At 49.6% G+C, this 16,594-nt stretch overlaps 1 protein-coding gene across 1 annotated transcript; it reads right to left on the bottom strand.

Annotated features, from left to right (window-relative positions):
• Positions 1–4,821: 4,821 nt before the first annotated feature.
• Positions 4,822–14,917, bottom strand: Polm (DNA polymerase mu). The gene is made up of 11 exons (XM_021211005.2): positions 14,505–14,917; positions 13,130–13,310; positions 12,639–12,737; positions 12,359–12,529; positions 11,655–11,726; positions 8,638–8,758; positions 6,969–7,101; positions 6,727–6,829; positions 6,393–6,638; positions 6,224–6,307; positions 4,822–6,081 (listed from the first exon to the last, which is right to left on the bottom strand). The coding sequence occupies exons 1-11, from the start codon at positions 14,690–14,692 to the stop codon at positions 5,995–5,997; spliced, it is 1,485 nt and encodes a 494-aa protein (XP_021066664.1). The 5' UTR covers positions 14,693–14,917; the 3' UTR covers positions 4,822–5,994.
• Between the last annotated feature and the right edge of the window lie 1,677 nt (positions 14,918–16,594).

Raw genomic sequence — 16,594 nt, 5'->3', positions numbered from 1 at the left:
AAAAAAAAAAAAAAAAAAAAAAAAAAAAAAAAAAAAAAAAAAGAAGTTGTCCAAGTGGTTTCTACTCCCCATACAATGCTGTCTATTGCTACACATGCACCTAATATAGCCTTATGGGGTGTGCCAGATCAGTTGACCGAGGAAGAGTCTAGGGCCTGGTTTACTGATGGTTCTGCACCCTATGCAGACACCATACAGAGGTACACAGCTGCAGCACTACAACCCCTTTCTGGGAAATCTTCACAGTGGGCAGAACTTGGAGCAGGACACATTTTATTTGGAAGAAGAAATGGCCAGATGTGCAATTGTTCACTGACTCATGGACTGTAACTAATAGATTAGTTGGATGGTCAGGGACTTGGGAAGAACATGATTGGAAAATTGATAAGACATCTGGAGAAGTGTGTGGATAAATCTCTCCAAATGTGTGAAGATACTTGTCTTGTACATAAATGTTCATTAAAAGGTAACTACAGCTAAGGAGGAGTTCAAAATCAAGTAATTAAGATGACCTGTTCTGTGAACAGTCAGCCTCTTTCTCAGCTGTGGTGGTGTGAACGAAAACGGCCCCCATAGGCCCATATGGAGTGGCACTATTAGAAGGTGTGGCCTTGTTGGAGGAAGTGTGTCACCGTAGATGAGGCCTTTGAGATTTTAGATGCTCCAGTCAAGCTCAGTGTCACTTTCTCTTCTGGTTGCCTGTCAATCAGCTACCTCTCCAGCATCACATTTGCCTGCATGCCACCATGCTTCCCACCATGATGATAATGGACTAAACCTCTGAACTGTAACTCATCCCCAATTACTTTCCCGTTTAAGAGTTGCCATGGTCATGGTGTCTCATCACAGCCATGGAAACCCTGCTAAGACATTCTGTCATTGCCCAGTGGGCCTATGAACAAAGTGGTCATGGTGGCAGACATGGGCTCAACAATGTGGATCAGCTGCTGCTGAATGCCAAACCTGCCAACAGCTGAGACAGACACTGAGCCTCAGATGTGGCACCATTCCCCTGGGGTGCAAGCCAGCACTCTGGTGGCAGATGACAACATTGGACCACTTCCTTTGTGGAAAGAACAATGCTTTGTCATTACTGGAGTAGATAATTATTCTGGTTATGGATTTGCCTTTCCAGCGTGGGATGCTTCTGCTAAAACTCCTATCCGTAGAGTTATATGCCTTATCCACCATCATGGTATTCCACACAGTATTGTTTCTGCTCAAGGAACTTACTTCAGAGAAGTGGGACAATGAGCCCACAATCTCAGAATCCTCTGGTCTTACCATGTTCCCCACCATCCTGAAGCAGCCACTTGATAGAAATATGGAATGGCCTTTTGAAGACACAGTTACAGCACCAATACAGTGGCAGCAGCATGGAGGGCTGGAGCAGAGTTCTTTAGAAGGCAGTATATGCTTTGAATCAGCATCCAATTAATGGTACAGTTTTTCCCCATACCCAGGATCCATGAGTCCAGAACCAAGAGGTGGAGAAGGGAATAGTTCCACTCACTATCACCCTTAGGGACCCACTAGGAAAAATTTTCTTCCTGTTCCCATGACCATAAGTTCTACCGGCTTAGAAGTTTTGGTTCCAGGATGGTGAGATGACTCAGTGAGTAAGAGCACCGACTGCTCTTCTGAAGGTACTGAGTTCAAATCCCAGTAACCACATGATGGCTTCCAATCATCTGTAATGAGATCTGATGTCCTCTTTTGGTGCATCTGAAGACAGCTACAGTGTACTTATTTGTAATAATAAATAAATCTTTGGGCCAGAGCAAGCAGGGACTGAGCGAGTGGGGTTGACTGAAGCAAGCAGGGCCAACCAGAGCTAGCGGAGGTTCTAAACTCAATTCCCAACAACCAGATGAAGACTCACAGCTATCTGTACAATTACAGTGTGTACTCGTTAAATAAAATAAAAAAAAATAAATCTTTAAAAAAGAAGGAGTTTTGGCTCCTGAGGGGGAAGTGCTCCTGCCAGGAGCCACAACAAAGAATCTATTGAGCTCAGACTTCCTCTGTCCACTTTGGGCTTCTAAAGCTCTTAAGCCAACAGGCTAAGTAAGAAAGGATAACAGTGTTAGGAGTTGTAACTTATCCAGAGGAAATTGCATTGCTTCTCCACACTGGAGATTGTGTCTGGAGTCTCTTGGTGCTGCCATGTCTAGTGATGAATGTTAATGGGAAACTACAGCCTAACCCAGGCAGGGTGACAAAGGACACAGAGCCTTCAGGAATGAAGGTATGGGTCACTCCTCCAGGAAAAGAGCCAAGACCTGCTGAGGTGCTTGCTGAAGACAGAGGAAACCCAGGATAATATTTACTATTAAAAATAGGGTATAAGGTGGGGCTGGAGAGGTGGCTCAGCGGTAAAGAGCACTGACTGTTCTTCCGGAGGTCTTGAGTTCAAATCCCAGCAACCACATGATGGCTCACAACCATTCGTGATGAGATCTGATGCCCTCTTCTGGTGTGTCTGAAGACAGCTACAATGTACTTACATGTAATAAATAAATAAATCTTAAAAAAAAATAGGATATAAGGTAGCAGAGAAATGTATTTACAATTACCAGCTAAGATCATGTGACCAATTGCAGAAATGAGGATTATAATTGACATGAGTGCTTCTGTTATATTAAGAATGTGTTTGGGGGCTGGTGAGATGGCTCAGCAGGTAAGAGCACCTGTCTGCTCTTCCAAAGGTCCTGAGTTCAAATCCCAGCAACCACATGGTGGCTCACAACCATCCGTAACGAGATCTGGCGCCCTCTTCTGGAGTGTCTGAAGACAGCTACAGTGTACTTACATATAATAAATAAATAAATCTTTTTTAAAAAAAGATTAAATGTTAAAAAAAAAAAAAAAAAAGAATGTGTTTGGACCGCTGGGCGTGGTGGCGCACGCCTTTAATCCCAGCACTCGGGAGGCAGAGGCAGGTGGATTTCTGAGTTTGAGGCCAGCCTGGTCTACAAAGTGAGTTCCAGGACACCCAGGGCTACACAGAGAAACCCTGTCTCAAAAAAAAAAAAAAAAAAAAAAAAAAAGAATGTGTTTGTACAGATATTTACATTTTCTTTATTATGCAATGTAACATTAATTAAGAGAATATCAGTGGTTATATTTAAATTTTGAGATGCCAAAAGAAGGTTCCTTAAAGGATATTGTCACCTATTCTAAAATGTATAATGTGTCTGCAGTTGTATAGGGGTAGTTAGGTCATGTCAGACAGTTATGACACGGTTAAATATATATATTAAATATATAACGCATTTGTAATTGTACATGAGATATTTATATTATGTTAGGCATAATTATGACCTGGTTATTGTTTTCATTTGGAAATTTAAGCATGTCATAAAAGGACTATGACTTGTGTCAAGTTGACAAGGGGTGAACTTGTTACGGCTATTTTCAGTTGTCAGCTTCTCTACTCCTGGGATTAACTAAAACCCAAGTTGGATACACCTGTGTGTGGGGGGGTCTTCATCATTTGAAGTGGGAAGAACATTTATAAGGTGATGGAAAGACCCACCTTTAACCTGGGCCAAACTTTCTGCTGGCAGCTTCTATAAAGGCCATGGAAGAAGAAAGCTCTCTCTTTGCCTGCTTGTTCTCACTCTTTTGTTTGTTTGTTTTTGTTTTTCTGTGTAGCCCTGGCTGTCCTGAACTCACTCTGTTGACCAGGCTGGCCTCAAACTTAGAGATCCACCTGCCTCTGCCTCCCGAGTGCTGGGATTAAAGGCGTGCGCCACTACCGCTCTCGTTCTCACTCTTGATGGCAATCCATTCCTTCACTGGTGTTAGTCTGCATCTTTGGGATCCCAGCACATACTGAAGACCATCTAAGACATCCAGCCTCGTGAACTGAACGACTATGGATTCTTGGATCTGCCATTGGTAGACAGTCATTGTCGACTAGCTAACCACAATTTGTAAGCCATTCTAATAAATCCCAAATAAATTAATATATATGTAAATTCCCACACATATTTTTTTCTATAAGTTCTGTTCCTCTTAAAGAACCCGAACATACATATGACCCAACAATCCTATGCCTGGCTATTTACCCAAAAGAAATAAAAATGTATTTGTGATCTTTAATATTGTCAACTTGCCAGGATTTAGACTCACCTAGAAGACAAGTCTCCAGGTGGCGTGCCTGTGAGGGATTATGTATATGTAACCGAGGTGGGCAGACCTACCCTGAATGTAAGTGGCCCACTCTTCCGCCTGCTAGTGCATAGAGACTAGCTTCCTGGCAGAGACAATGTGACCAGCTCCCTCTAGCTCCTCGCCGTCTAGGCTATGACGAGCCCAACCTTGAATTGTAAGCCATAATAAACCGTTTCTCCCTTACATTGCCTTTGTCAGAGTGCCTTATTCCTGCAACAGTAAGTATTCACAGAGAGACACTCAGACACATGCCCATAGCAGCTCTAGTTACAATCCCAATGCCAGTGCGAGCCTCCAGGAGCCTAGTGAACAGGGGACATTCACCGTGTGCAGTCTCAGGAGACATAAGTTAATATCCACAACAGCCTCAGTGACCTCAGACGCATCTGCTAAGGGAGAGGCCACCAACAGCCTAGTTAAAGTTCAGTCGCACATCTATGACATACTTGTCATATTTGTAGGGACAAAACCAAATGAGAGTGGATGGGGTAAGGAAACCCGTCAACATAATAGTATAAGGCAAAGTTCTGGGGGACAGAGCTGTTGTGTCCTGAAGGTGGCAGAAGTGGCCATTCTCTGTGTGTGTACATGTGTGTGTGTTAAAACTTGTAGAACTATACTCCAAAAAAAAATCCACTTTATTGAATGTTAATTTTTAAAATACTTGTTAATCTGCTGATTGATCTAGGAGGCCCGCATCTGTCAGGTCCTGAAGAAAGCAGGGACAGTGGGCACTAACTGTACAGGAAGGAAAGGGACTTTAGAGCCCTCAGCACTTAGGGGTACGAGGACACTGTGACTAGCCCATTTTAGTGCTTCCAGCCCAGAGAAGGTGAAGGAGTTGGTCACACAGAGCCTGGAAACAGGGACCAGGAATGAACTGGGTAAGTAGGGAAGGCTTATCTGAAGGGGTACAGCTGAGACTGGAAGAGATTACACCAGAGCCACAAGGCCTGCCTGAGGACTGCAGGGTCACGGGCCTGCATGAGGATTGCAGGTTCGAAACTGCTGCAGGGCTGTTCAGAGTGGCAGAGCGAAGGAGCAGGAGCAGGACCAGGGAACCCGCAGCTCACAATCTCAGGACAGGAAGGAACAGCACTCTGCTGCTGCCCACCGATGCTGCCGCCCACTGGTCCTGCTGAGCTTCAGTACTGCTGCCAGGCTGAGCTACAGTCTCTGCCAGGAAACCAGTCTTCCCAGAAGGCATTGCGGGGTCTGAGGCTGCACAGGAGATTGTGGGTAGGCAGGCCCGGCTCAGCCTAGGCTGGAATTCGCAGGGATTGGTAGCTACAGAGAGAGGATGCATGTGGGGCCGATTCTGCGTTGCTTATGAAGTCTGGTACAGGTACCCAGGTCTTCGGGTGGCGGTGCCAACGGCGCCAGCACTGGAGGTTGCTGTCCTGGGCCGCCTCCTACTGCAGCAAGCACTCAGGCATCTTACTTCTGTGCAACACCTCATCGCCGGGATACTTCCCAAACCAAGCCCAGGGTGGGGACATAGGTTTCTTTTCCTGGCACTCAGAACGGGGTACTCTGCAGCACACATGGCAACCCTAGCTGGCCCAGGACCAAGACTTTAGACCCCGCCATAGGTCCATGATGTGTGAACTGCTAAGAGCCCCTGACTGTGAGGTGTGTGGAGGTTGAAAGCTGAGTTGACTCGGGGTCACACTCTACTAATGTCCCAGGAGGGGAAAACTCCATTGGCACAGGTGAGGCCATGGGGAGGCAGTGGAAACATTCCTGGTCAAGCAAGAGGCAGCCCCTCATTTTTTTTGTATGGCTGGGCGTGGCAGCCTGCAGGCATTTCTCAGTTCAGGCATTTCTCTGTTCTGGAGGAAGGTACTTAAGGCCCAGGAGTCTGAAAACATCATCCTCACAAGTTGCATGGAAAACTCTCTTCTGCAAGGGACGAGAACGTTAGTGGCTGGGGCCCAGGCCATGCTACCGTGCAGTGTGGCTGGGACCATGTCACCGTACTTGAGATTGTGGACTAGATCTGGGTTGTGGGAACTGTTTCTTACCCTAGTTCCTGGAGACCTACCTGCTCAGGATCAAACAGCCCATGGCTGTTTAGCCACAGCCCCTTCTCTTGACGGCTGAACCGCCGTAGCTCCCGCTCAAAGAACTGAGGAGAGAGGGAAGGGACAACTTCCTTTAGCAGGGCTGACCCGCCACAGTCCCAGGCCCCCCAAAAGGAACACATGACTTACCTGGGAGCCAGTCCAGCCCAGAAGGGCAAAGGGGAACTGGCTGTTGGGCGTGACCACAAGATCTACCCTCACGGCTTTCCAGGTTGGGCAGGGAGGCAGGGCCCCCGCTAAAGCTGCCTGTTGGGGTTGTGGCAAACCCAAGATGCAGAAACTCCTCTCAAAAGCATCCATGGTGGAGCTCCGCCGAAGGTTGTGGGCGGAGTCTGCTAAATGGCTGCGGTGGTGCTGGTGATACAGGACGAGTCCCTGGGAGAGGGGAGGCAGGTGTGGCCTGGTGTGCCATGGTTCTGGGAGGGCAGTGGTCACTCCTGGGCAGGGCACTGGAGGCCCTCACCTGGCTCTGTAGGCAGTTCATCACTTTGGGCAGCAGTCCTACTTCTTGGCCCTCCTCTGGGTGGGTGATAAGGAAGTCTACATCATGACCTTGTAACTTCCCCCTGAAAGAGACAGCTTGACTCTCAACACAAAGCCATGTTCTTTTAAGTGAGAAGAGAGGCCACTTCAGTGTCCACAACTCGAGTCCCTCCCTTAGGAAGGAGCCTGGAATACCTCAGGAAGTACGGTGGGCCCCCTTACCTTCGGAAACCGCCAGTCAGTGTGACGGTGGCTCCAGGCAGGGTCTGTCTCACAGCTGCCTCTACCAACTGCTGCAGAGCCTCGGCGTCAGCTCGCCTAACTGGAGTGCTCAGGTCCTGGTAATACTGGAGCCCTGTGGGCGGCAAGCCTCTGTTCCCCCACGGAGTCCTACCTTCCCACCCCACCCCAGCACACAGAGCCACCACAGCCAGGTGGCTGTAGGGAAGGCAGAGACACAGAGGGAAAGGCTGGGCCCAGAGGAGAGTGAGACCCTACAAATGACCTACTCCTCCTTTGAAACTCAAATTCTTATTTTGAGCTAACTATGGATTCACATGCAAATGAAGAGAACAAGAGCCCCTCCCCAACTCCCCCACAAACATAGGATCTTTTTTTTTTTTTTTTTTTTTTTTGGTTTTTCGAGACAGGGTTTCTCTGTATAGCCCTGGCTGTCCTGGAACTCACTTTGTAGACCAGGCTGGCCTCGAACTCAGAAATCCGCCTGCCTCTGCCTCCCGAGTGCTGGGATTAAAGGCGTGCGCCACCACGCCCGGCTCAAACATAGGATCTTATCAAACTCCAGTGAGTGAGTTTGAGACCAGCACGGTCTATATATAGAGTTTCAGGCGAGCCAGAGCTACATACCAGAGGGCTGGGGCAGAGAGTTTGCTAACACGTGCCTTATAAAGCCCTAGCTTCAATCCCTAACAGCAAAACAAACAAAAAATTCTTTCACAGAACTACATGAGACAATGAAACTAATGCAGGCAAGATGTAGCCAGCCCTTTGAAGGTTGCAGATTCTCCAGACTAATGAAATACAAGTGAGATGTGGTAAAAAGACGGGAAGAAGTTGGGGTACTGCAAGTGAGATGCAGTAAAAAGACGGGAAAAAGTTGGGGTACTGCTAGTCACCTCTCCCTTGGCCTACTCTTGTCTCTTGCCTGCCAAAGGGGCACCACTAAGGAGGCTCAAGCACGAGGAACGGCAAACCTAGCACACAGCAAGCCCCAGTGAAGGCTGCTGCCCATCCTGTCTCCCTTGCCAGGGGAGAGGCAACTGAATCAGGAGCTCCCTGGGGAGGCCACCAGCAGGCCATGGTACCTTTCAGCAGAGTCTCCAGCCAAGATCACTAGCTCAACCTAGCAGGCTACATAGACAGTGTGTGTGTGTGTGCTCATCTCTCGCCAGCTTCCGGAGGCACTTAGCAATTCCACGTTATCATTTCTCTGTGTTTCTCAGAGAAGGTAACTGCGACTCAAAGAGGTTAGTCTTGAAGCCATGGTTACATACTAAGCACATGGAGGAGGGGACTCAAACCCAAGGTCTCTATTATTTCCACTTGCGGTGGCGCCCGCACCACAAAACCACATACATCAGACACCACAGTGGACAGGTAGCCCAGACCAAGGCTGTCCCTAACACGAACTGAAATCAAACAGGAAGAAACATGAGGTCTGGATGCCAGGGCAGTGCTGTGACAACGCTCGCTGAGAAAGGGTCATGGCCAACCCTGGGTCCAGGCAGGAAGCCACAGGGGGCCCCTTGCATGGCTACCAGGATCCCTCTGCACCAGCTGCTGCCTGCACTCAGGCAATGAACATGTTCCATACTAGAGCTAAGGGCTTCACTGCGTAGCTTCCAGGGCCAGGCGGTTTTGGGAAGTTCACCTGCTTTCTGCTGCTGCGTCAGTCTCTGGGGCTGCTCTCTGAGCTCATCCAGGGTTCGTAGTCCTTCCTGGTACCACCGGTTGGCAGTCTTTACCCCAACCCCGAAGACCTGGGTGAAGAGCTATGTGAAAGAAGGAATGGATGGGTCAGGAGAAAAATCCACAGAAAGATGCCCCTGACTGAGAGTGTTGTCTTCATGCCCAATGCCACGGGACAAGGACTCAATCCTGGCCAACTAGGGACAGCATATTTCTGCTGCCCAACTATCAAAAAACTTCAGTAAGCTCTCTCTTTATAAACGCCCAAGCCCAGCCTTGCTTACAACAGAACCCAAAGAGTCACTCTAATATACAGGCTCACCCGGTTCTTAGTTTCCTGGGAAAACCTACCACGGCTGGAGCTTACCTGTGCTTCTCTTCAACACCGAAACCAAGGAAGTGTGAACGAAGATGTGGTTTCAAGAGAAACACTGGAGGCCTGGCCAGCATCTACCCCAGCAGGTTGCTCTCTAATGTTCAAATGCCAACTGGCCCCTGGAGTCCTGGACTAAGCAAGTTGCCTGCCTTGGGCCAACCACTCAGAGACTCTTGAACGAGACTAAGGGCAGCCCCCACAGCAGTGAAGGTTATATACACAGTCCAAACCCTTTTGTGGCTTCATCTCCTAGCAGTGGCTACTACATATCTCTGAGTTCGAGGCCAGCCTGGTCTACAGAGTGAGTCCCAGGACAGCCAGGACTACACAGAGAAACCCTGTCTTGAAAAAGAAAAGAAAAACAAAACAAACAAGAAAAACAAAAACAAAACAAAAATCTGAATCCAGGGCTGGAGAGATGACTGACTCAGCAATTACCATCAAGTATTACTCACACCAAGGACCCAAGTTCAAATCCCAGCACCATGTCAGGTAGCTTACAACTGCCTCTATTTCCAGGGGATCTGTCACCTGGGCCCACCTCACTTAGCACACGTGCACGCATATATGTAATTTAAAGAATAAACCTACAAAAAAAAAAAAACCTGACACTTGAAATATTGCAGTGCATTCTGCTATCTCAACATCTGGGAGGCCAAAGCAGGAGGAAGGTGGCCTCAGCTACAGAATGTGGTCCAGCCCAACCTGGGCTGTGTGAGACGCAGTCCACCAAAACCCAAAACAACCCCGGCGTGCTTTCCCCCAGATAAATAAACAAGCCAGGTTTCAAAAAAATTAAATCTAGGGCTGGTGAAATGGCTCAACAGTTAGGAGCACTGACCGCTCTTCCGGAGGTCCTGAGTTCAAATCCCAGCAACCACACGGTGGCTCACAACCATCTATAACGAGATCTGACACCCTCATCTGGAATGTCTGAAGACAGCTACAGTGTACTTACATATAATAAATAAATAAATCTTAAAAAAAATTAAATGTAAAAATGAGTAAAACACTGAGAAAACGAGTCTATTATTTGTTTTTAAAGTGGGCAGGGGGGGAAAGTGGGTGGGCCTCACACCTATAATCTCAGCACTGGAGGCAGAGGCAGGCCCCTGGCTTTTAACTGGAGGCCACTCTCAGCTTCAGTAGTGAGACATCTCAATGCCCTACCCTGAAAAGCAAGCAAGCAAGCAAACCAACGAACAGAACCTTCTGATTACTGGAATAATGTTCTGCTGGCGTGGATGTTTTCTAGGACTTTGGGGTGCCCAGGAAGTGGAACGGCTAGGAGACACCTCCAACACCTAGTGCTGACCTCTCTTCTGCCCAGGAAACCCTCGATGGGGCTGGGGCAAGGTCACCTCAGCTTGAGCCCCATGCCTGATCTACCCAGCATGGCCACAGCCAGGCCTCTTGGCTAGGGGACTCTCTATCAAGTCCTCCCTGCCACTCTGACAGTACAGTGTCCCATAATACCACAAACCTCACCCTCCCAGGAGGCCACAGATCTCAGGCCACTGACCTGGTAATCTCCAGCTACAAAAGGTAGCTGAGACCTCTGACACTCCAGAGGTGTCAGAGCAGATAAAAGCAAGGCACCCACCCAGGTGGCCTCCATAGCCAGCTGGCAGTGAGTAGGCAGGGGTGCAAGAGCCGCATGGATGCAGGCAGGTCTGCAGCACTGACAATGATACCCAAAGCCAGAGATGGCACCATGAAGGTGACTGTAGCATATGCATGCGCATGTGCACACACACACACACACACACACACGCACACCTCCTATTTTGCTCAGTGTGCTCTTTTTCATTTTTATTTTGTTGGTGATGGTTTTTGTCTTTTGAGACAGGGTTTCTTTCTTTCTTTTTTTTTTTAAATTTATTTATTATGTGTGAGTACACCATTGCTGTCTTCAGACACTCCAGAAGAGGGAGTCAGATCTTGTTACAGATGGTTGTGAGCCACCATGTGGTTCCTGGGATTTGAACTCAGGACCTTCGGAAGAGCAGTCGGGTGCTCTTACCCACTAAGCCATCTCTCCAGCCCCCCCCCCTTTTGTTTTTGGTTTTTCAAGACAGGGTTTCTCTGTGTAGCCCTGGCTATCCTGGAACTCACTCTGTAGACCAGGCTGGCCTCTAACTCAGAAATCCACCTGCCTCTGCCTCCCAAGTGCTGGGATTAAAGGTGTGCGCCACCACTGCCTGGTGAGACAGGGTTTCTTTTTGTAGCCTTGGCTGTCCTGGAACTCTGTAGACCAGGCTGACTTTGGAACTCACAGAGATCTGCCTTCCTCTGTACCCCCTAGTGCTGGGAATTAAAGGCCTGTTCTATCACCGCCAGGCTCAGTGAGCCCTTTAATTCATATGAGAATATTCCATCAAAAAAACAGATGGTGCTGAGTGATGTAGAAATTTCCCTACACTCAAAACAGGCCCTGTCTGCACGTCTCCATCTGGCAACCTCCTGCCTATCAGGTGTCAGTTTAGCTGCCATTCCTTAGTGACCGTCTATGACCCCAGGGCTGGGTAAAAAGGCCTTTGCTGGCTGCTTGCTCGTGTGGGTTGTGCAGTGAACCCGTGTCTTGTCCCCTCCCCGACACGCACCTTCATGGTCTGATACCTTTCTGAGCAACGGACTTGTTTCACTTCTTCACATGTTCCATGCTCCAGCAGCTCCTGGGACAGACACAAAACAAAACTCTGAGCCCAAGGCAGAGCTCCCTCTGTACCCTGCAGTGAGGGGCTCTGTAGTGTTAGGGACCAGCAGGACTTGGAAATGGAGACTGTGCCCAGGGAGGTCACCAAAGCTTTAAGGCACAGGTGGTATGACAGGGACGACAGCTATAAAGCGTTTCAGGACCAGAGGAATGGAACCCCTGGTATGGTTCACTCATCATACATGGCCCAGGATAGACCAATGTTTCCCTTTAGAAACATGTATGTCTTCATCTGAAAGCAGCTTTTGCCACTATAGCTTTTTCTTCAATAAAAAGTATCCAAGAGGCTGGTTCAATGTTGGACCCTCAAAAACCACTCTAGGGTGCTTTCTGATAGTACCCCAGACCTCCTAACGATGACTTGAGCGCCTGTGGCAACCGATACTGAGTCACTCATTCGCCGTGGGGCAGGGGAACCACTCACACTAGGAATCTTGCACTGATGGGGACTTACTGTGAGACTTAATGTGGCTCTCATAGCACCTTCCTGCGCATGCCCATACTGTCAGCCTGGGCTCTGAACCAAGTCTCCTGCTGCTCCACCAGGCCCAGGACGCCCCACTCGCCCCATGCACCATGACAAGCACCTACCTGGATTACTCTAGAAGAATGGTCTCCAAAGTAGGGCAGCCCGTGCAGTTGGCTCAAAGATGTGACAGGGCAGGGCAGGGACTTGAGCACAGAGGCAGCTCTGGAGAAGGAGAGAAGACGGCCCTCGTTGCCTTCGAAACCCGCTGCCTCCGCCAGTGTCTCCAGAGCCTCCTGCAGGGAGGGCCCTTGGTTACGGGATAAGGTACCTTGCCAGATACCAACCAGCTCTACCCATGTCCCCGTTCTCTGGGGTGGGGATCTGCTCATAGACGCAGCTTACTGAGAGGAGAGTGTTATGGTGTGTGAGAGGTGAGGGGCGCTGGCAGGCATAAGCTGGCATCGACACTGAGACCGGGAGCTCCTTCCTGGGCTCAGCTACCTGCAAAAAAAAGTGGGGGGCAAGGCACGGGTCATCCTGAAGTCGCAGCACTGGCATGTACTCTGCCCCCCAACTCTACATGTGGGCTAGGGACGGGGATCTCAAAAGGGAGGGAGCTTGCCCCCTGTCTCCTAGCAACCTGGCTCCAGGGCATCCCAAGGACAGACTCAAGTTCATCCCAAGTACTCACTAAGGAAGAAACTAATTATACTAAAAGTTGGTCCCAAATGGTTAGACCAGAAGGTGGGATGGCCCAGCCCACAAATCCCTGATGGGGTCTCTATTGCTTTCCCATGGTCCCCTGCAGTCTTGGGAGAGTCCTCACTCCCTACCTCCTCCTGAGGACACCAAGGACCTGCTATTATGTCATCTGTCCCAGGTCACTAGCTCACCTCCAGGCGGTGCCGGACCTCCTCAGGGACAGGCTGCCCAGCTGCCATGCTCTCCGTAAACCAGCTAATATCTAGCAGAGCTGGCTGTGGGCAGCCTGTGGGGAGAGCATCCATGTTCTTCTGCCAGCAGATGGCCTCCTTGGCTGAGGTCCCCTCCATCACCACATGTGTCACCTCCGAGCTAGAAGGAGAATGAAACCCAGGGCCCCTGCTGTGCTGCTCCTATTCCAAGCCTTTGTCCTTGCACTGTGACAGGCCTGCATTCCTCCAGAAGGCCTTCCCAGCCCCTCCTTGAAGGGTGAACACCTCTCCACTCGGTCCAACAGGTTCTTAGCTCCAGCCTCACCCACTAGCCCCTTGGCCATGTTACCTCCACCCTCTGCCTCAGGTGCCGTAGTGGCCAGGGCCTGGTGGTTCTGATCTCAATGTTAATTGCTGTTTGGAGGCTTGCTTTGTAGGCCAGGCTGGCCTGGAGCTCTAGCAACCTTGCACTAGGACTGCAGACAGGCATACCACTCGGCTAAAATTTTAAGAGGCGCCGGGCAGTGGTGGCGCATGCCTTTAATTCCAGCACTTGGGAGGCGGAGGCAGGCGGATTTTTGAGTTCAAGGCCAGCCTGGTCTACAGAGTGAGAAACCCTGTCTCGAAACCTCCCCCCACCCAAAAAAGAAAAAACCAGATTTTAAGACACAAGACTTTTGCCCTATTTATTCAAACCCCAGTAGGCAGACTCTTGCTGTATGCCCTTGGAAAGCGTCGTATTTATATTTCCTTTACATTAGAAAAATCCAATGCAAGCCATCTTGTAAGGCTGTGGGAAAAATGTAGAGCCACGTGCAATCCAAATTGTTATCTCTACTCTTTTAAGTGAGTCTGGTACACCAGCCTTTAAGAATGTTTCATTTGTGGAGGGAGGAGTTGCAAACAAACTAGCCCGCTACAGGGGCACAGGCTCCTTTAGTCCCTCAATCTCAGTTACCCCACTGCCCTGGGCATGTTCTCTATTCTCCACTGGAGCTGGTTGGTGACGTCTGCAAACGCAGGACATCCGACCGCTGGCTCGTTGGGAGGGAAGGCAGCTAGCAAATATTGCTCACTAACCACTCTTCCTTGTATAGCTCTTTAAGAAGCCTCTGACTCGATGGCATCCTTTCAAAAAGAGGAACTCCGGGTTGGAGACCGTACCGCAACCGCGAAGTACCAAGGCTGGCTTGGAACCCAAAGCCGCAGGTGCTGCTTGCTGTCGCAGCAGCTGAGCACCAGCTCCCGCCCTGGGCCACAGTTAAGTCCATACCCTGGGGTGGCGGGCATAATTACACCAGCCCCCGGCGGGCTGGCATCCCACCACGATCGGGGCCTCCCGGGAGCCGCACACCTGTAAGTATCTAGGATGCGGAAGCCTTTGGACCGCGCCAGGCGCGTGAGGAAGGCCCGGCGGCTGCGGCCCATTCGCGGCTCCGCAAGGTAGATGGCCACACCCGGGAAGCGCGCCGCTGGCGGCGTGGGAGAGGCTACAACGCTGTGTGGGGACCCAGCTCGCACTCGCCGTCGCTTCGGAAGCATCTGGGCACCGACTCAGGAAGCACGGGAAGCCGCAAAACGTAGGAAGGCAGGGTCATGAAAGAAGGCGGAAGGAGAGCGAGGAAGGAAGCCTGCGGAGAGAGGAAGTGGTGTCTGCTCTATGCAAACGTCCCCTAGGATGCTTTAGGCTTCCCTCCTGAAGCCCCAGCTCTATGCAAATAACGCCCGAGGACTCTTTTATTAGAACTCCTCTCAGAGAAAGCCCCAATGCTTTCGCAGACCTTAGAGTAGCCTGGGACCGTAGGCGGGGCTTCGCCTCGTACTGGGCAGGCACTTTTCTCCTCTCGGGGGCGGGGTCTCAGGTTATCCTGGGCCACGTGAGAAGTCCTGGACAACCCTCCACTGCCTCTGCTGGTGACAGGGCGCCCACGCCGCTTCCCCTGGGTATGCAGAGGGAAGCGGAGTTTGAGTAGTCTGCATGTGAGCTGGTGGAGGGTGAAAACGTTTTCCAATCTAACGAACGGCACTGGGACAGCTGGTGTTCCATTTGGAAAATTAAAAATTGGCCCCCTTACAAACTGGTTAACATTAAGCAAATTCCAGATGGATCAACAACCATTTAAATCCGAAAAAGAAACCAAAACTATACTGGTGACACTCGATTTTTTTTTTAATTTTAAAAAATATTTATTAGATTTATTTATTTTTATTTTATGTGTCTACGTGTTTTACTTGCATGTGTAGCTGTACCCCACGTACATGTTTGTTGCCGTTGAGTGAGAAAGTTTCAGATCCTTGGAACTTGAGTTAAGAACATTTGTGAGCCGCTGCCCCTATGAATGCTGGGAATCTAACTCAGGTCCTCTGCAAGAACATCTCTTTAGCCCCTTAAAAAAAAATTTTTTTTTTAATTATGTGCTAAACTGTTTTGCCTGAATGCATGCATGTACACCACGTGTATGCCCAGTGCGGGCAAAGATCTGAAGAGAGTCTGATTTCCTTGAACTGCAGTTAAGGATAGTTGGAAACTGAAACCTGGGCTCTCTGCAAGAGGAGCAAGCGCTCTTAACTCCCAGGCTCTCTCTCCAGCCCTGATGGAAGATTTTTGTGATCTAAGGAGCACAACCAACTGGAGGAAAAGAATGGCAAGTGGAACCACATTTAACTTTAAATTCTGGCCTGGCAGGGTGGCATAGCTGTACTGTCAGCACTCCAACCTGAGAACGGAGGGACTCCATTCAGAGAGTAGTTTGGGCTGGTTGTGGGTTGTGAGTACTGAGTGTACTCTATGTGTCTGTGTGCCTAAGAGACTCCCAGAGCAGGCTAAAGGGCAGGTCTGTAATCCTCCTGTGCAAGGTGGAGAAGGGAAGGGATCTCTCCCAGAGTGCTGAGAGACCTGTTTGTGACTATCCTGGCACTGGAGGTAGCTTTTGCAGCAGAGCTAGCAGCAGGATGCATAGTTACCTGGTAGGTCCAGGACCTAGGGTTGCTAAGATGTCCTTGAATGGAGTTGCCTTTCCTGGAGGGTGGTCCTTGGATGGTAATAAAGACTCCACGGAACAGAGACCTCAGATTCCCATATGGAAATCATCTTTTCAGTCCTACTGTGGTAGTCATGTGGTGGGGGAGTGAGTCTGAGAAGGGAGAGGCCTGCTTCAGGCAGCAGTGAAGCACTGTTTGCCACTCCCTGTTTGTCTCCAATAAGTGGTGCCCTTAAGATAAAAGGGAGGTGTGGCCTAATTTCCTGGTAGAAAAAATGCTGTGTATGCCTTCATACATACCAAGGAACAGGCCCACAAAAGTTCCTTAATTAAGAACAGATGGCCAGGCTGGTGAGATGGCTCAGCAGGTAAGAGCACCTGACTGCTCTTCCGAAGGTCCTGAGTTCAAATCCCAGCAACCACATGGTGGCTCACAACCATCCGCAATGAGATTTGACTCCCT

The sequence above is a fragment of the Mus pahari genome, chromosome 13, assembly GCF_900095145.1.
Source record: "Mus pahari chromosome 13, PAHARI_EIJ_v1.1, whole genome shotgun sequence".
In the NCBI taxonomy this organism is placed as follows: domain Eukaryota; kingdom Metazoa; phylum Chordata; class Mammalia; order Rodentia; family Muridae; genus Mus; species Mus pahari.
Note: the sequence above shows the minus strand (reverse complement) of the source record. Positions and strands in the feature narration are given on the sequence as shown.